The sequence below is a fragment of the Trichosurus vulpecula genome, chromosome 7 (genome assembly GCF_011100635.1).
Source record: "Trichosurus vulpecula isolate mTriVul1 chromosome 7, mTriVul1.pri, whole genome shotgun sequence".
In the NCBI taxonomy this organism is placed as follows: domain Eukaryota; kingdom Metazoa; phylum Chordata; class Mammalia; order Diprotodontia; family Phalangeridae; genus Trichosurus; species Trichosurus vulpecula.
In genome coordinates, this window is record NC_050579.1 from 268,033,280 (window position 1) to 268,054,284 (window position 21,005).

A 21,005-nucleotide genomic window follows, 5' to 3' on the forward strand; every position below is an offset into this window, starting at 1 on the left:
CATCTGCAAAATGAGCAGGAGAAGGAAATGGCAAAGCACTCTAGTATCTTTGCCAAGAAAACCCCAAATGGGGACTGAAAAACCACTGAACAACAACAAACTTTGTTGGAAGAGAGACAACCAGGTGGCATTTTCTCTATCAAAAGACTTTTTTTGGTAGTTATCATCAGTTCAGTGGGATCTTGTATTTATGTCTTTTAGTCAATTGTATGATGGCAAAGATATGGTTTATTAGATATCGCTTCAGAAAGTCTTCCCTGTTTCCTATTAATATCCTTATTAAGGATACCCTTGAACTATACGTAGATGATTTCCAAAGACATTTGATAAAGATGGGGAAATATACATTTGGCTTATAGTCAGTGATTTTTTTTTTCTGGTGGGAGGGGTAAGTACTGACAGAAGTCTAGTTTTATTTTTAAATCATACTTTTGGTACCTTCACCTCCTTCAGCAACCTTGTGACTCCATTGCTTGACACCCTCATATTTGATGTGTGATGTATCCAAAAATCTCCTCTGTGTATACTTGGTCTAATCTGAATCTGTTTCCTATCTCCGTTTTCTTTAGTGCTATTTCTACCCCTTCTTTGTTGGAATCCAAATGTGGTCACTCTATTTTCCTTGATAGTGAAAAGAGCTTGTCATAAACATTTGGACAGACCTTTTGCATTTTTTTATCCATTTTTTGTCTTCCCAGTTGCATCTCTAACGCCCACAGGATGACTATGCTTAGAGGGATTTCTTGCAAAGCTTTCTTTAAGCTGATTTGACTCTCGTACTGCTCATACTCTTTCATCATGCTTCTTCTTAAACTTTTACAAAAAAGTTGATGTTTTAAACTGGTATTGCCCTTGGCTGCCATCTCTCTCTACTTGGCAAATAAGAGGTTGCTGACTAAGGTTGTTTTTTCAGGCTCTTTTAGTCTCATTTTTATGGCAAATGATTTTATAATGAATAAATATAAATAAATAACTATAAATGAATAAATATGATGAATAAATAAATAAATAAAAAGCTTAATCCTTAGGCAGATAGGTGTTTCAGTGGATAAAGTGCTAGGCCTGCAATCAGGAAGGCTGGAACTCAAATCTAGCCTCAGATACTTACTAGCCATTTGATCTGGGACAAGTCATTTAACCGCCGTTTGCCTCAATTTCCTTATCTGTAAAATGGGATAATAATAGCTTCTACTTTCTAAGGTTGTTGTGCGGATCAAATGAGACAATATTTGTAAAGTGCTTGGTGCAGTGTCTGGTACATAATAAGTACAGTAACAAGTACCATATGAACATTAGCTATTGCTATCACTATTCTATCTACTCTGTTTTTATTTTTAATTTCTTGTTTAAGTTTGTCAAGTACATAGTTGCTTTAATCACAAGCCATCTTTTTCTCCTTTTAGTTCTGAAGTACTTTCAATATTTGTTTTAACAAGTTGGTTGTCTGCATAGCATCAGCTGTTCAGGAATCACTTGTGCATCTGTAATGAAGTTTTTTTTTTGTTAAAATACAATTTCACTTTTTGTGATGTTTGGTGCTTATTGTACCCAGTGCCTTATGATTTTTTCCTCAAAGAAGCTGTTCTAGCCCTCTGAATGCAAGGGGTTCACTGCCTGGTTCACCATCTCCTCTTCCTCATCTATTGCCCCTATAATGGAGGACTTTAACATTCATGTAGATGATCCCTCAAACTCCCCAACATCCTATTTCCTCAAGCTCCCATGACCTACTTTTCTCCTCCATCTCAGCAACAACACTGAGATGCTCACACATTAGATCTTGCCGTATCCACAAATGTTCCATTTTGCTAATGAGAAAGTCTGACATTTCCCTATCTGACCATAAGCTCCTATCATTTTATTTCCCCATGTTTCACCCCTCCTGCATATGTTCATCTTTCTAATTGACACCTCCAACTTTCGGTAATTTCTCAAGCCATTATCTCTGCTCTGACTTCATTTTCCTAGCTCTCTAATCCCAACCCAATAGTTAGCTGTTTAGATGATACGTTGCCCTCTACTCTTGAATCTCTTCTCCTCCCCACCCTTTTTCTCTATCATTGTTTCTCTGTTCCCCAATCATGGCTCTGGGTTACTCTCACTATCTGCCTTCTCTGCTACTACTCATTAACTGTGAAACAAAGCTATAGGAAATCCCATAATCATGTGATACAGCCTCAACGGGGGCCCTCCCCGTCAGCAAGGTGGTCCTATTATTCCTCTCTATTTGATTCCCTGTCTCACTCCCCACAGAAAGTTTCCAAATCTCTTCCCTTTTCAAGCCTTAACACCTTCCCTTCCCTTTTCCTTAGTTAAGGATCTTACCTCTGCTGAAAAAAATTGAGACGTCCAGTATGAGTTCCCTCTTCTCCTGTTCTCTTCTTCTCAAAACTCCTTGGTATCATCCCCCAATTCTCTTCTCCCTTCCCTTAGTCTCTGAAAAATACATTTCTCTTCTCCTTGCCAAGGCCAACCCTTCTTCATGTTCAATTGATCCCCTACCCTCTTAGCATTTACAGCAGAGTACGATCTTAATAATCTCTTTCAAATCTTGTCTTTTCCTACCAACTGGTTCCTTTCCTACTGCCTTCAAACATGCTCAAGTCTCTCCTATCCTTAAAACACTTTTGCTAGACTTTGCCATCCCCTCAAGCTGTCCTCCCATAACTCTCTTCCTTGTCTCAGCCAAATTCCTTGAAAAAAGTTGTCTGTAGTCTCTGCTTCTACCTTTTCTCCTTCCACTCATTCTTCAACCCTTTGCAATGTAGCTTTCAATTGCATCATTCAACTAAAACTGTTCTTTCTAAACCTACCAGAGATCTCTTAATTGCCTAGCTTGATGGTCTTTTTTCAGTCCTAATCCTTGACCTATTTGCTGCATGTGACATGGTTGACCATCCCCTCCTCCTGGATGGTCACTTCTCTGGGTTTTCATAACACTTTGGGTTTGCCCCCTTGTCTAACTGCTCCTTCTTAGTCTCCTTTGCTCATCTGTCATTCCCTAACTGAAAGTATTACCCCTGGGCCATCTTCTCCTCTCCCTTTATATCCTCTCTCTCTCTTTTGGTAACCTCATTGTCTCCCATGGGTTTAATTGTTACCTCTTGCAGATAATTCCTAGATCTATATATCCAGCTCTATCTAGTCTTTCCCCTGAGCTTTGGCTCCAGATCATCAATTTCCTATTGGACATTTCAAACTGGGTGTCCTATAGACGTTTTTAACTCAACATATTTAAAACTGAATTCATTACTTTCGTTACTAAACCTTCCTATCTTCTAAATTTTCCTATTTGTGTCAAAAGCATCAGCATCCTTTAAAGGTCCCAGGCTTAAGATCTGCATTATCCTAGACTCTTTACTCTCCCATATTCTGCATATCCAATCAAAATCTTGCTGTTTGTACCTTCTTGAATCCAACCCCTTCTCTCCACTCACACAACTACCACCTTTGTTCAGACCCTTGTCACCTCTTACTTAGATCATTGCAATAGGTCTCCCTGCCTCAGGTCTGTCATCACCCAGTCCATCCTGTACACTGCTACCAAAGTACTTTTCCTTAACCACTGATCAATCATGTGACTTCTCTACTTAATCAATTCCAGTGGCTCACTAATGCCTTTAGGATAAGATATTAACTCCTCTGTTTAGCTTTTAAAGTCCACGCCAAGCATGATGAAAAGCCCTGAATGCCCCTTCCCATGTCTGGAAAGTGCTCCCTAAAGAGTCAGCACTATTCCTTTAAGATGCAGCTTAGGCACCATCTTTTGCATAAAGGTTTTCCTGATCTATTCAACTGCTATTGCCTTGCTATCAATCTATCTTGTATTTAACTACTGTGTGTGTGTGTGTGTGTGTGTGTGTGTGCGTGCATATAAACGTACATATATACAAATACAAACACACATATATATAAATACATGCATTTATACACATGCCTTTATATATGTGTATAAAAATATAGGGAGCAAAAATATAAAGTTAATATATGTATTTATTAACTATATTTTGGCTCCCTATATTTTTATATTTGCTTGTCTCCACTGTTAGAATGTAAGTTCATTGCAAGAAGGGTTTTTTCTTTTATTCATTCTTTCTACATCTACCCCCATTGCTTAGCTATGCCTGACACATAGTAGGGGCTTAATACATGTTGATTCTATGTAACTTTCACTTCTTCAGTTTCTCTCATAGCTAATTCCCAAATTATCATTTTCTGAGTTTTTTTGCTTGCCATCTTTACCTATTTCAACCTTTGCATTGACGTCACCAAGTATTCCTTTCTATCTTAATTTAATTTGGAGGGTCTTATCATATTCTTTAGGGGGAAGCTAGACAGTAGATAGGGCAGTGGGCTTGGAATTAGGAAAATCTAAGTTAAAATCTGGCCTCACATACTTACTAGCTGTGTGACCATGGGCAAAGTTGTGTGGGTGTGGTTGTGGTTGGCAAGACTGTGTGGTTGTGGTTGTGGTTTGTCCTGCATTCTCAAAGAGGAACATTGTTTCAACAATCCAGCTAGCAGCTTCTGTGGGGGTGTAAGATGCACCCACAGCCAGCACCCAGAAGGCTAGCAGCTTCTGTGGGGGTGTAAGATCCACCCACAGCCAGCACCCAGAAAGCTGCCAACAGCACAGGTTCTTTTGATCTGCTTAACTAAGGAAAGCAAGGTGAAGGGGTTGACAAGCTTACTTTAATTCAGCATACAAACCAGCACCCTGAACTTTAGAACAAAATACAAACAAATTACAAACATCAACAGACAGACCGTGTCTGATTCAAATCCCAATACATAGTTACCAGAGTTCAACAAAGTCTCAGCATCCGGGTTTACAAGCTGGAGGGCTCTGTAGCTACAGCTGCCCGGATTGTCCTCATCAACACCATCTCAAGAGCCCCTGCTGCCGATATGGGTACGGCCCGGAATTGGGGTTAAGTGACCTGCCCAAGGTCACACAGCTACTAAGTGTGCCAAGTGTCTGAGGCCAGATTTGAACTCAGGTCCTCCTGACTCCAGGGCCTGTGTTCTACTCACTGCACCACATAGCTGCCCCATCAAGAGAGAGAGACAGAGAGAGAGAGAGAGAGAGAGAGAGAGAGAGAGAGAGCCCAACAAATGGCTCTGTTCTCCCTTCTTATAGGGCTTAGACATCATCAGCTGTCATCTGAATGACCATAACTTAGGCTGCTACGATTGGCTCTTTGAGTTAGCCCCTCCGCTTAGGACCCTGGGAGGTTCACATCCACATAGGTTAGGTTAGCACCTAATAGGGCATGGCTCTGGAGTTAGCACCTCCCCTGAGTTAGCCCCACCTTGGGCCCCACCCCAGTCACCAATCCACACCCACACAGGTTTTACACCTAATAGGGGTTTGGGCCTGAGGCTTAGCAGCTAGTAAGGCTCAAGGAAATACACTGAATTATTCGAAGTAAACAAACCAAACTCTTCAAGGGCACTTGTTGAACTAAGTGCTAAGGAGCCCATTTTCCTTACCAACACAATCATGACATCAGGAAGATGATGATATGACTTGTAATTGAACTGGATTTAAGTGAGGGAGGGCTGTGTAAAGTCACCAACTTTACTTTCTTCTCCAGAGCCATCTGGGTCCAGTGGCCAGAAGCAGATCAGGACAACTGAAGAAGGCCCAAGGTGCAGCGGGAAACCTTGGCCTTTTTAAGCTAAGGTCTTTCCAAGGTCTCACTTTGACTGAGGCAATGCCTACTCAGTGATTAGGACTGTTTAAGGAGTCAAGGGATGGCCCCCTCAATAAAATAAAATCAAACTGGGATGGAAGACCCTCAGGGTTGCTGGCTGAAAGAGAAACAATTACTATTTACATTCACTCTGAGCCATATTTGCCTTAGTTCCTCATCTGTAAAGTGGGGACACGTTGGAGAATGAAATGGCAAACCATACCAATATCTTTGCCAAGAAAACCCCATGGATGAGTCCATGGTGTCATGAAGAGTTGGACATAAGTGAACAATGGAAATTACATTCTTTGGAGAATTTCTCTCTTTATCTTCAACAGATAGATTGTAATTGTTCTCAGGGTGGTTTTGTGCAAACTAAACATGGGCACTGTAACTGAGGTAATGAAATGTCCCATGAAATGATGTTTCTTATTGCCTTTATGTATTAGATAACATAAATTCCACCAACTTCTTTGTTTCTGGGTGTCATCTTTCTATTTAACTGTGCCTTCTGTCTTCTGTTTTCATTTATAGTAAGAATGTCAAGATTGATATGAGCCAGTGCTTTGAGTAGTGTGTCCTTTTGTTGGTCATTGGATGCGGATGTCACATTTACCTACAGCTAAGTTAGAGTTTGTGGTTGGTCTAAAAACTGCATCTCTGCCTCATTTTCCACCGCTGCCATCGCTGCCACTGCCGCTGCAGAAGCAGAGGGGATCACGTAGGACTGAGGACCAATTCATGTGTTGCTATTTTTATAGGTTGCCAGTGCCAAATTTATCAGCAAGTGGTGATGAGATTCTTTGCTAAGCTAGGATGGCCTTAGGAGAGCAGACTTCTATGTTGCCCGGGCCATACTTGAAATCTTTGTAACATGGCAGAACTTGCCAAGAGCTTGGTTTCCACTGGTGTAGCCATTGAGTAGCCATGATACTCTTTATGTCACAATGAGATACTGGCGTAGGACTTTCTAGAGGTCTATTATAGAGATGGGGATATTGATGCTTAAGGAGATTAAATGATTCTAGTCTCCACAGACTTCCTCTACCATGCCTTAGAACTCTCCTCACCCTGGAATTTCACTCCATTCTTGGACTTCTCATAACAGAAGTACATTCAAACCCTGTAGCCACTTCCTCTTCTCAGAACCTCCATTTTGAGGAAATTGTCTAGGCCAGCCATGTCTTCATTCTTCTCCAGGCTCCACTCCATTCCTTTGCATTCCACACTCTGGACTTTCTCTACCATGACTGTGTTTGTATCTTCCCGCCTTTTCAGCTTCCTTTTATGTGTCATCTATTCTTATTAGGAATAAAGCCCCTTGATAGTAGGAACTGTCTTTCTGCTTGTATTTGTATTCCCAGGATTTAGCACAGTGCCTGGCACATAGTAAGTGCTTGCTTAGAATCAATGTGGCTTCACCTGACTTGTTGAAGGTCGCACAGCTTATAAATATCAAATATAGGATTCAAACCTAGGTCTTGTTTAACTTTAAGGCAATTGCTGTCTTCACTATGTTTCCTCCAACCCCCTTTCATCCTGTAGTCATCCAATGACTCATTACTTTTTAGGAGTTGCAGGACTAGGGCTAGTAACTTGCCTTGATGACATTCTAATTTACTTAAGAAACACTGCCTCACTTGTCCCAGCTGGTCTACACAGTTCTTTAGTGTCTGATGTTCATTTGGAAATGAAGAAATGGATTTTCTGTCATAACTTATAGACAAAAGGGGCCAAAAATGGATCTACCAAAGGTAGGTCATTCCTTGGGGAACTTTTACTATTATCTAAGCTCTATAGTAGCTCCAAGGAGGTATGGTCACCCACTTCCTTTGAGAGTTCACCCCATGACAGTGTGCCTAATAGGGTTAGAAGGACCCTCAAAAACATTCCACTCCATGCCTGAAGCCAAGGCTGACTTCAGCAAGCTCACGTGGTATCTTGAGTTTGCTGAGGCTGACGGTGTCATTGATTCATCTAAACTAACTCTGGAGGAGGATTTGTGTGTCATTGCCACAAAATTATGTTGTCTTCTGTGGAGGTGTCATGTGAGATAAAATTTCATTTGCTAATGCCTTATTATCTCTCTTCCGTAGCATATATTACCTGAATGACTTTGTATTAATTTCCAGTTATTTGACTTCTGTTTAAACTTCTTCTGATGACTCCCATCTCACTCTGTACTTGTTGACATCAGTGTTTTCAGACTTGATCCTGATGTAGTGAGGAGGAAGGAGGAGCTGATTTTTCTCCTCATTTCAACATTTGCTGTCCTCAGCAAATGCACTGGGTCACTTTGGGCGTATTTCCACAGTCCTAAATCTGGAAAACACTCCAGTGACTTTGGGGATGCCCAAACACTTTCAAGAGGCAGTGTGCCTTTAAGGAATAAAGTGTTGGACATGGAGTCAGGATTCAAATCCCAACTCTGACACTTATTTGAAGCTGGGCCAGTTACTTAGCCTGTAAATGAGAAGCTTGGACTAGCTATAGCAGCTTCCATGAGGGCCCAGGCCCATTGTAGTCAATGGGCCTAGAGATTATACTTATCTCCAAATATAGTTATACAATTTAACAAATAAATTATTTTTGTTATTGTATATTGTTTTGTTTGTATGTTATTATAAACAACAAACAAACAAAACAAACAAAAATACAATTAAACAAATAACAAAAAACCATAAAGTTTTAGAAGAATTCTCATAAGTTACTGCGTTTCTTAGTTCTTTACAAAGACTAGCTCCATCCCAAAGACAGCAAAGAAAAGGAAAGAGAAAAGGGAAATAGAACTTTTTCCCTCAGACGGAAAGTCTGGTCTCAAATAGACCTCTTAAAAGAATAAGGGATCTGGGGTTGACTAGAAGTTACCTCCTCACCTTTTGATGAGGAATTACTCTCTCCTAGGTGAATAATGACCCAAGGGTTCAAGGTTTCTGTATCACATAGGACAACCAACATTTTTTTTTTCAGAGAACTGCTACAATACCTAAAGTATTCCAATTAGAGATCAGAACTTCCTCCTATCCCCAGTCAGGACCAGTAGGTTATTTTATTTTTTATTTTATTTATTTGGCATCAACTATTTGACCGAATGTTGAAGCCCCATATGCATTTTCCACTAACAAGAAGGGGTCAATAGAGGCTATCTATGCTTACCATTTAGATTTTTGAAATTCTAGCTATAGCAGGTTATTTTTAAAAAGAAATCAAAATTATCTCCAAAACTGTAAGATTCTCTAAAAAGAAATAAGCACTTCGGTGCTTATTTGGGCTAATCCATTGGACTAATCTTATCATATGGATCCAAGTGGTCCATAAGGATCTCAGACAAATTGTCTACACTCATGCCACAATGAGGCAAACAATCTAGATCTGTCAGTCAGTCAATAAACACTGATCATGTATCAGGCACCATGTTAAGAACTGGGGATACAAAAAAGAGGTAAAGGATAGTCTTTGCCCTCAAGGAGCTCACACTCTAATGGGAGAGACAACAAATAAATATAGAAACAAGCTATATACAGGATAAATAAGAAATAATTAAAAGAGGAAAAGAGGGGTTGGGAAAGGCTTCCTGCAGAGGATGGGATTTTAATTGGAACTTAAAGGAAGCCAGGGAAGCAAAGAGGTGAGAGATGTCGCAAAGGTAGAATCGATAGGCCTTGACAATAGGTTGGATATGGAGTGGGGTGGGATGACATCCAAGTTGTGAGCCTGAAGGACTGGGAGGATGGTGTTATACTCAGCAGTAGGAGGGAAGTTAGGAGAGGTAGGGGGTTTAGGAACAAAGATAATGAGTTTCATTTTGGATGTATTGAGTTTAACATGTGTGCTAGAAGTCCAGTTTGAGATGTCTGAGAGGCAGTTGGAGAAGTGAGATTGGAGGTTGGCAGAGAGGTCAAGACAGGACAGGTTGATTGGACAAGAGAGATAGTAATTAAATCCAAGGGAACTGACGAGATCAATAATTGAAATAGTATAGACAGAGAAGTCCCAGGTAGAACCCTGTGGGATACCCACAGTTGGAAGCTGTGATCCAGATGAGTATCTAGTAAAGGAGACAGAGAAGGAGCGGTCAGAAAGGTAGGAGGAAAAGCAAGAGAAAATGGTGTCCTGAAAATTAGAGAGACGAGAGTATCGAGGAGGAGTGATCAACGGTGTCAAAGGCTGCAGAGAGGTCTAGGAGAATGAAGATTGAGAAAAGCCCATTGGCTTCTGCCCAAAAGTAGAATGAATGGAAAAAAATAATAAAGATGAGTTTCCGTTGTGGTCTCTAGTCAAATTCCGAAGTACAAGCTTCTTGTGAGGCGACATCCATCATGCTCATGTCCATGGGCACAGTAATACAATAGATCTCAATAATAAGTAATTAACCGTGCAGAAGTCACGTCAAAGAGGCTGATCTGACTCGGAGAGAGAACAAGTCAGAAATCGCACCCGCTTACTGGATGGAGACAAAACAAAAATGGTAACTTTTGCCCGGCGGATCCTTGCGAACGCGCACAGCGGTCACTCAGACGGATCCTTGCAAACGCGCACAGCGGTCACTCAGGGGAGCCCTGGACAGTGCGTCCGGCGTGTCCCTGCAAGGGCAAAGAGTGTCCTAGACGTGTCCTGCATAGTTCCTTCTCTGGCCATAGACTACAGTCGTCTGGCTGCTTCCACCAAGCCCACTCGCCTCTTCCTCAGCTTCCCCAGTAACCTTATCATAATTGTTTCTCTCACAATGTGCCTTATACTTTTGTAGTCTGCGGGTCTTACATTTTCCTTCCTTGTCTGTGTTCTGTTAGGACCTTCACTTAGCAGGCCTTACTAAACATTTATTGAATTAAATTATCTCTCAGGTTCCTTTCAGCTTTATGGTTTTAAAGTCTATTTTGAATGGATTTTTAAATAAAATAGATCTATCTGTAAATTCCATTTCCCACAATAGTTGGGGCTGAGAAAGCCTTCCTGATGGGGGAAATTTTCTCGATCAGATCACCTGGAAGTCTACGTATGACTCTGCTCATGGAGACATCACTTCGTATGGAATCCAATGGGGTGATAATGTCACTTGAAATTTAAAAAGACGCTGGGAGTTCTGCAAGAGATCGTGACATCTGCGGCAGAGGGATGTGGATGACTGAGAAGTGATGGTGGTACAGGTATCTGAGAAGGCGGATGACTGGAGGATGAGAGGGGCGGTAGAGTCAGTAGCGGTAGCCTCACGTAGGGAAAGACAACGCTTGACTTGGTGTTGCTAAACTCATGGTGCCTGTGGGGCAATGGCAAGACAGTTTAGTATATCCATGCCACGGTGAGCAGCAATCTCTGCCCTGAAGGGCTAAGAGGATCATGAGTTTAAACCAACCGTGTTCTCCTGCCATGTTGAAGAATCAGGAGGACTAATTGTGAAAATACCTGGAGATAGAGGAGGCAGCAGCCATTTGATATGGGTGCATGTCAAGAAGGTTTATTCCTTGTTATGTGCCTTGCTACTTGGTTTTATAGAATGTCTTTTACTCTGAATTCGTATGCCAAATGGAATGGTTGGATATATGATGTGCTTCAGTCAATCACAGTGATGAAGTGAAAATATGTGTGGAAAAATAAAGGAAATGCTATGTAAGTGATAGTTCTGTTATATTGTCCTTGAGATGTGATTTTTGTTCTGCCTTGAGGTTTTCTTGCTCCAAAGAACTTGAGTCTATGAAAGATTAGGCCAGGCATTTGGATGGTGGAGATTAACTCTGACAGAGGTGACTCTCAGAAGAATGGAAGGGTCTGCTTCCATAAGGACAAGCTCATCCAGAGCAGCATTTTCTAAATATGTTCTTTGCATTTCTGGTATTTTGAAAAATTTGTGGACAGGGCTTCTGGAGGAAAAAAATAATTCTAACATATACTGGAAGGGGCAAGAAATGGGCAGCTGGGGAGTGGCAGGCTACTTGGGGATCGAAACAAGTCTTTTTTTTTTCTTCCTCTTTTGTATGAGATCACCTTTGTGCAAAATGGACACTTTCCATGTGATCCACATTGCAGCCTTGTCCTTTTGCCATCATTATTCTCCCTGTATCACTCTGCTACACGCACCCCACCATTTTTTTACACTGTATTCCCTTCCTTTACATAGTATCTCTTCACATTTCTACTATTCCCCTTTACACCATCTCCATGTGTTTTTTGCTTATACAAACACACCCATACCCATACATAACATCCATCCATCCATCCATCCATCCATCCATCCATCCATCCATCCTTTCACAAATTGTGTCTGATATGCATGTACCACAATCTTGCTCCTCACTGGGCCTATTGTGTAAGGGGACTATGGATACAAGATGAAATGTTTTAGTCTTTGCCCTCATGGAGCTTAAAACAGTAGGGGAGATGTTATGTATATGAATAAGTCTAATACAAATTTGACTCTGTCAAGTTCAAAGGCAAGATCCAAAGAAAGTTTGCTATTTTGTTGTGTAATTTTCCCAACCCCTTTTTTGTAGGCATTACATGTCTCAAAGACCTCTTAGACCGGCATTCGTAAGTTCTCTCAATACATTTCAAATGTTGGCATGTATTGACCTGGAAATCTGGGACAGAGGGAAAGCAAAGAGCATCAAGGTCCCCAAATGTGTTGAAACTGAAGTAGCTGAGATAGGGAAAAGTTTCTAGAGTGTATAAGAGATTAAAGGACATCAGAATGGAAAACTTTTTGGGAATTATGTAAAAAACAAATGAATAGAAGCAAATGTTTCTTCCTCCTCCTCTTACAGTTTAGAAATTCATTCTGGTTGGTGTTGATAAATCATTATAATTAGACCTAGTTGACCTTTGTCTTTTTTTTTTAAGAGACACATTCTGATATTCTGCTTGAATGTTGTTATTTTATCTTAACCCTCTTTGCTCTTTCTTCCTGCTCATGGGCATTTCACTCTGAATGGTTAAGCGTAAGCTCTGGGAGTTTTGAAAAGAATAAAAGGAAAAAAGACATGGAGAGGAGAGACAATGGATGCTGTGATCAGAGCGCTGCGCATGCCCCATTCCTGCCAGTATGAGATGGGCAACGATCTGTCTTGTGTGTGTTCAGCGCAAGGTAGTTTCTTTCCAGCCATGATAAGCCGGAACAACAGTGCTGTATGAGAACCTAATTACGGACCGGCTAACAGGTCCCACAATTGTCTCAGATGTGCAGAGCGATCAGCCTTCCCGAAATTTGTTGTCAGTGTCTGAGTCATTCCCACGAATTGCCTTGCTTCCCTTTCTATGACTTGGAAACTGTATGAGGAGCCGAGAGCAATCAGACTCTAACCCGGAGGGAGTGAGGGAGATGTTGACTCCAGCCAGCATGGGTGTGTGTGTCAAGGAATGGAGATATAATGAGGTAGAGGAGATGGTTTTAGAGTTGAAATAAAAGTGATGAGTATTGGTTCATATGTTATACAGGGTGTCCCAAAAGTCTTAGTGCATTTTAAAGCGCTATTAAAGCTTAAAAATATGCTAAGACTTTAGCGACCTTACATTATATTGAATGATGATTACAATCCTTTACATTACCATACTTTTTCCAATCTAATATTTATGTACAAGTGCATGAATGCATGTGTATGTGTGTATTAGAGGGAAAGAGAGAGACAGACAAAGGGATAGAGAGATGAAGATAGATAGAGAGGAAATATGATATGACACTTTATTTTTGGTTACTATTTGAGGTTTAAATAATTTGTTAACAACAGTCATATCTAAGAGACAGGAGTTTCTAGTGAGAGAAGTGGCTGAAATAATGTAGACCATATTGAATTTAATCCTGGGTAGATTCAGGAATAATGGGAAGGGAGATTTCCTATAAATCCCTGAAGAACCTATTACATTATTTAAAAAAAAACAGTGAATTTTCCACTTTCTAAAATTTTATCAATAACCCAGAAGTACATGTGCTGATAATGGGGAAAGGAAGGAGGCTGAGAAATATAAACTTTAAGAAATGGCAGTGCATGTACCCCTCTTTCTTTCCTCTTCTCTCAAAGAACAAAGGATATAAGAGATGATAAACAGACAAAAAAAAAAGCTTACCTCTCTGTCCAGCTGAAAGAAATAAACAGAAAGAGACAGATCAGTGAGATGGTTTAGCACAAAGATAGAGAACATACTTTCCACTCTTTCCAGGTTCTTAATGGCCCAAACTGTCTATTTTACTCAATATGAAATGGGGGATTAAACATCCTAGTAGACCCTGCTCCTGCAGTTCAGGTTTAGGAAGATCTGTTAATATGGTTGAGAGCATGTAAGAAAACTCCGTCTTCCTTGTCCTCTCACCTTCTGTCCGCAAAAAGATGGAGACTCTCAGGAAACGGAAACAATTTTTCTCTGAAGAACCTTTAATACTTCTATTTCCCTTCCTATTTTTATTTCTTATTCTGTCCTTCATCTCCTGCTCTTCTTCTCTTCTCCTGTTCCTCCTGCATCTAGATTGGAGATTCATTCTGGCTGGTATCAACAAGCCCTCACAAACAGGGTCAGAAGATTTTTGTTCTTTAAATTCCTTTCTGTAACCAGCTATGCTTCTACTTTCTGAAAATCCATCAATAACCCAAGGGGTACTGGGAGATGGGGAAAATACAAAGATGGAGAAACATGAACTTCAGATACGGGCACGAGGTAGGAAACAGAAATCGGGCAGGGCAGGGCAAGCCCTCCTCAGACCCTACAGAAGATTATAGTCACCAGAGTGGAAAAATAAAGACTTACTAAGGGTCGACTAAAAAAGAGCTAGACAGTTCAATGAGAGTATATTCTTCAGAAATACTTATTAGGGGCATTTTCACGAATGGATCGTAAGATCATAGATTTAGAAGTGAAAAGGACCATGGAATCATCAAGCACAAGCTCTTTCATTTTATGGGTGAGGAAACTGAGGGACAGAGAATATGAGTGACTCAACTAAGGTGGAATTTGAAACCAGGACTTCCAGATTCCAACTCCACTGTCCCATCACTACACCACACTACCTCTTCTAGTCCTGAGGTTGCACTGTCAGCCTCAGGATCTATAATGTGGAAGGCTTGTTAGAACATTAATAAGGAGGGGACGGATCTTTGGCAAGTTTCATGTAGAAAACCTTTAGGAGGCAGTCCCTTGGAGTTCTTCTGGATTTGGGAACTTACCATATTTTTTTCTTAGCCACTTCTGAGGCCTGGAATCTTCCATGGTATTAAAAGAATCTTATATAATTTAAAGTGCTGTTGACATTTCCCTTTCCCATCCTCATTCCCTGCCCCCTGCCCCCTCCTCTCCTTTATTCTTCCCTTACTCATTCTGTCTTTCATCTCGGAAGGTGCTTCAGTTTGAAACTGATTTCCTTTTTTGATCAGACCTGTGATTTCACACTTAAAGGAATCCTGGGTAAGGAAACTCCATCTGCTGATGTTCACTGATACTTACACATTTAAAGTCTTAGGGGTTTGCCTGGAACACTAAGTGGTTACCTGACTTGCCCAAGTTTACATAGCCAGTGTGGAATTTGAACGTAGGCCTTCCTGATTTTGAGACCTCTTTTCTATCTGCTATGCCTTGCTGCTTGTCCTTGATATTAATAAGCTAGAAAATAACATTATCACCAAAATGTTTGCCTCTGTTTTTCCCTTCTTCATTTTTTTAAATGGGATTTATGCTGTGTAAAAATTCCCCGTAACCCGGGATGGATAATGAAGAGGCAAGCCAGGCTGAGAAGCATGAGCTTTAAGTCTCATAAGCAGAAATAGGAAGGGCCAGTGCAGGAACATTTTCTTTAGACACCAGAAGAGGTCAGAGGACACCAGAGTGGAGAAACAGACAAGAAACTTACAGAAGGTGTTTGAAGATGTTGCTAAAAAAGAAACACAAACATAAAAATCAGTGTGGCTCATCTGACATAAGGAGAACACAGTTAACACAAACACTGTATCCAGAGAAGAGCATCATGACATTCCAATGTGTACCAGACCTTCCACGTAAGCTTCAGTGAAATATGAATGATGGAGGTGGGAGAGAGGGAGATATTCAGAAAAGTGATATGGAGTTACTATATGTTCTTTCCCTTCTTTGGAACAATCATACCAAAATTAGGGGAAAAAATACCATCTCTAACAATACCTAGAAAAATGAAAATAATCCTTAAAAAAATCAAATAGAGAACACACTCAGGACTTAATTAAGACAAAAGGGCAATGTTGTATAGTGAAAAGAGAAGGGACTTGGAGTTGAGTCTTTGCCACCTATTCAATTCAACAAGCATTTTATTGAACGCTTTCTGTGTGCTAGGCACTGGGGATACAAAGACCAAAAACCAAACCTCAAAACAAGGCTGTTCTCAAGAGCATCTCAAGGTACTGCTGGGCATATATAACATGCTCGAATAAGTAAACCCAACATTTATACAGAATAAATATGAGTAATTTTGAGCAGGGGAATCAGGAAAGGCTTCTTGTAGGAGACAGCACTTGAGCTGAGCCAGCCTTGCTTTGAGACCCCATTCGACTGATCCAGCCCTTAGAGATAATCCTTATCCTAATTTTTGAGATGAGGGCCTCATAAATAAAGGGACATCCTGGGACTTAGGATGGAAACAGAGGGAACATCTAGAGAGGGAAATTCCTGGGACAGGGAAGAGCCTCACAGACACTGCAGTATCGGAATGGCATCAGAGTTACACAGACGCACAGACACACAGACACAGACACAGGCATACCTTACCTGGAATAGGAAAGGAGGTTGTGGATTGTGCTATTCAAATAAAAACACAGAAATCAGGGTGAACTTTCTGTTACAAGAAAATTGCCATTTCTATTGTTACTTCGGGGAAACCTCAGAAATGGGTGCCTCACAGAGTACCAAATCATCTGTGACAGAGAATCAGGGAATTTGGGTTTTGGAAGAGACCTCAGAAACGATTTGGTCCAACATATAGAAAGTATAACTGTAATTATAAAATTATTATATAATTTCCTTTATATATTTGTTATGTAATTATATTGTATTATATATTTATTAACATATTATAAGTGATAAGACCACCTCTGCTTGAAGACCTCTAAGGAGGGGAATGTACTTTCTTGAGTCAGCCCATTACACTTTTGGACATCTCTAATTTTTAAGTCTTTTCCTAACATCGAATCTCAATCTGCCTCTTTGCAGCTTCTGCCTAGTGCTTCTCCTTTAAATGCTTGAAGACTAATGATATCCCCTGTTAGTCTTGTCTCTTGACTAAGCATCAGTCTTTGTATGAAATGGATCTAAGGCCCTTTATTGTGCTGGTTGTCTTTCTCTGGATACTCTCCAACTTACGAGTGTCCTTCTTAAATTGTAAAGCCCAGAACTGACCACAGGACTCTGCTCTTGGTAAGGAAGCTTTCTTCCCTCAAGTCCATTTATCTGGCTTTCCATCATTTCTTTCCTCCTACTCATGCAGTCTAACTCCTCATTAGACAATATCTTGGCAAGATCCTGATCACCCTCTTGAGCAGGATCATGAAGTGGCAAATTGCTTAATCTCTCAACTCCTTCATATGGGTTACATTTTCACTGCATCTTCCCTAAATGCAAATGTTTCATCTTAGAACTCGATTCTCTTCCTGAAGATCCTGACAGTGAACTCGAGAAGCCTCATGTTGTCATTTGTTTCTATCATAGCTGTTCTGAGTTGGGGTCATGCCCCAGTGGTAGGGCCCATTTAATGAGAGCTAATCTCTCAGCTGAGAGATGTACTGGTTGTGTCTCCCACATTTTCTCCATCTTCTGAGACTTCAAAGCACAGGAGGCAAATGTGGCTCTCTCCAAAATATCAAGATATGTTGTAAATATTGTAATGTTATTCTTTGTATCATCACTTGCATGCACTAGGAATGCCATGTTTGATTCCACTGAACATTCCCTTCAGGCCACAGTGTTCTTTTCATTTTATATATTGTGTGATCAAAATGCTATGGGTCTTCTGAGGGTGGTAAGGTATGGTTCTAGATTTCCTGAATTCTGACAAAGTCAAAGTCAAGGTAGATTTCTCTGAAAATCTCTTTCTTTGTCAGAGTAGAACCAGGCGGGGACATATACGTGGAAATATTTGTCCTACAATACCTTAGCAACTATAAAAGCTTTATAGTTAGATGGCTGGGCACATTTTTGCATATCTGGATGAAATGGGGTATGTCATGACTAGAATGTGGCTTCTACTTTTCCTGTCCCCTTCCAGAGACAAAAATGATGTGCAAGCAAACTCCAAAGGCTTGCTAGTACTTGTATTTCCCAAGCATAAAGTATGAATTGCAGAACTCCTTTGAATACATTCAATATAAACCTCACACTTATACATGTCTGCTGCCATTTTAGGCCGATAGAATTTGTTTCATACTAGTTCAGGTGTTTTCTCTTGACCCAAATATCTAAAGCCATGATGTGGTACTTTCATGGCCAGAGAGCAAAATACTTTGGGTAACAAACAACTGCTTCTGGGAACCAAGTATGGGGTGAGTTATAGAATTCTATAGCACTTCATTGCATAGCTCCAGTATTTGTCTTTGTCTCAATAGTAAGCCATCTTCCATGGAATGAAGCTTGCATCTCTGATGTCATGTTCTCACTTTCTAGCTTGTTTCACTTCTCATAGTGCTTCATTATGCAATTCTTCCCCCCTGCCAGTAATCTAAGATAGCTGAAGCAAAGAGATTGGTTCAATGACACAATGTTCATGGACACCAATGGCACCAGTGGAAGTTCAAGACCATCAGCTACATTTTCATGTGACAAAAATCAATCTCCCTGCATGTCACAAGACAATCACTCCTTTTATGGACATCACCACAGCTTTAGTGTCACATGGCCTATGGGACAGGGCATCTCAATATGCATTTGTTTTCTCTAAAATGTAGTGCACGGGGCAGAGCCAAGATGGTGGCTGGAAAGCAGGGACTTGCGTGAGCTCCCACCCAGATCCCTCCAAACACCTATAAAAATGGCTCTGAACAAATTCTAGAACTTCACAACCCACGAAATAGCAGAGGGAAGCAGGGCTCTAGCCCAGGACAGCCTGGATGATCTCAGGGTAAGGTCTATCACATGGAGCTGGGAGTGGAGCAGAGCCCAGTGTGGGCCAAGCAGACCAACCAGACCAGGAGCTAGGTGGAACAGGCCCTAGCACCCTGAGTCAGTGAGCTGTGGTAGTTACCAGACTTCTCAACCCACAAACACCAAAGACAACAGAGAAGGTTAGTGAGAAAAGCTGCTGGGACAGAGTGAAAAGAGTTCACAGTTAGGCCACTGCCCCGCAGCAGAGGTGATGCAGCTACAGAGCTACAGCTGCAGTTGCTTTCAGCCCTAGGCCCACCTGTTGGGAGGAATTAAGTGGCGGATCTGAACAGGAGTGCAGAGCCAGCTTAGATCTGAGTCCAGTCTGGGTTGGTGGTTCTTGGGGGGGAGGAGTAGCGCTAGTGAGGCAGAGCTTGCTGTGTAGCTCTGAAAACAACAGTGCAGTCCCTCAAGTTTGGGACAAAGTACTCTCTACTCCACAAGAAGTCATACCCCAACAAAAAACTCAAGGGTGAAGTAAGTTGGCTGGGAACATGGCCAGGCAGCAACAACGGACTCAGATTCAGACTCTGACTTTGGAATCTTTCTTTGGTAGCAAAGAAGACCAAAACATACAGCCAGAAGAAGTCAACAAAGTCAAAGAGCCTACATCAAAAGCCTCCAAGAAAAACATGAACTGGTCTCAGGCCATGGAAGAGCTCAAAAAGGATTTGGAAAAGCAAGTTAGAAAAGTAGAGGAAAAATTGGGAAGAGAAATGAGAGTGTTGGCAATGTGTGTTGGCAAACAAAATGGGCTCTTAGCACTCAGTTCAACCAAGTGCCCTTGAAGAGTTTGGGCTTTGTTTCCTTGATTAGATTAGGAGCCCTTGGTGACCTCCTTGCCTCAGGGGAGGGCCTAGTTTACACGTGAGTTTGAGTGACATGTTTGGGACATCAGAGACTTTTAGACCACGTGGGTTTAAATTGCCTCTTTGTGACAATTTTAGGTCATGTGGGTGAGTCGCATGTGTGACTCACCCTTGACCCTGAAAAAGATATAAAACCAGGGGTTGGTTTTCTCTTTTTCGGAGCTCTTACCCACAGCCATGGTGGCTCACGTGACTCTGGGTAGGCCCTTGTTATGAGCTCCCTGGCTGAACCTAGATGCTAGTAACTATGAATTGTATTTGGTCTGTCTGTCAATGTTTGTAATTTGTTTGTATTTGCTCCGAAGTTCAGGGTGCTGGCTTTTTCCCCTGAACTAAGTGAGTGGTATTTGTATGCTGAATTAAAGTGAGATTGTCAACCCCTTAATGTAGCATTCCTTAGTAAAGCAGATGAAAAGAACCTGGGCTTTGGCAGCATTCTTGTTGTTGGGCTTGTGTTGGTTTTTCACCCCCACAGTAGCTGCTAGCTGGATTGTTGAAACTGAGTGATGTGAGAAAACCATGAAAAACAAGTCAATAACTGGCTAAAGGAGACCCAAAAAAATACTGAAGAAATTAACACCTTAAAAATAGACTAACTCAAATGGCAAAAGAGCTCCAAAAAGCCAATGAGGAGAAGAGTGCCTTGAAAGGCAGAATTAGCCAAATGGAAAAGGAGGTCCAAAAGACCACTGAAGAAAATACTACCTTAAAAATTAGATTGGAGCAAGTGACAGCTAGTGACTTTATGAGAAATCAAGATATTAGAAAACACAACCAAAGGAATGAAAAAAATGGAAGACAATGTGAAATATCTCCTTGGAAAAACCACTGAACTGGAGAATAGATCCAGGAGAGATAATTTAAAAATTATTGGACTACCTGAAATCCATGATCAAAAAAAGAGCCTAGATATCATCTTTTAAGAAATTATCAAGGAGAACTGCCCTGATAGAAGAGCCAGAGGGTAAAATAGAAATTGAAAGAATCCACTGATTGCCTCCGGAAAACGATTTCAAAAAGAAAACTCCCAGGAATATTGTCACCAAATTCCAGAGCTCCCAGATCAAGGAGAAAATACTGCAAGCAGCCAGAAAGAAACAATTTGAGTATTGTGGAAACACAATCAGGATAATACAAGATCTAGCAGCTTCTACCTTGGGGATTGAAGAGCTTGGAATATGATATTCTGGAGGTCAAAGGTGCTAGGATTAAAACTAAGAATCACCTACCCAGAAAACTGAGTATCACGATCCAAGGCAAAATATGGATTTTCAATAAAATAGAGGACTTTCAAGCTTTCTCAGAGCTGAATAGAAAATTTGACTTTCAAACATAAGAATCAAGAGAAGCATGAAAAGGTAAA

At 40.9% G+C, this 21,005-nt stretch overlaps 1 protein-coding gene across 1 annotated transcript in view; it reads left to right on the forward strand.

Moving 5' to 3' along the window:
• The first annotated feature begins 10,161 nt into the window (after positions 1-10,161).
• BTNL2 (butyrophilin like 2) overlaps positions 10,162-21,005 on the forward strand; it is an 80,705-nt gene continuing 69,861 nt past the window's right edge. The window contains 1 exon segment of the mRNA XM_036768434.1: positions 10,162-10,393. Coding sequence (XP_036624329.1) covers positions 10,162-10,393 — 232 coding nt within the window.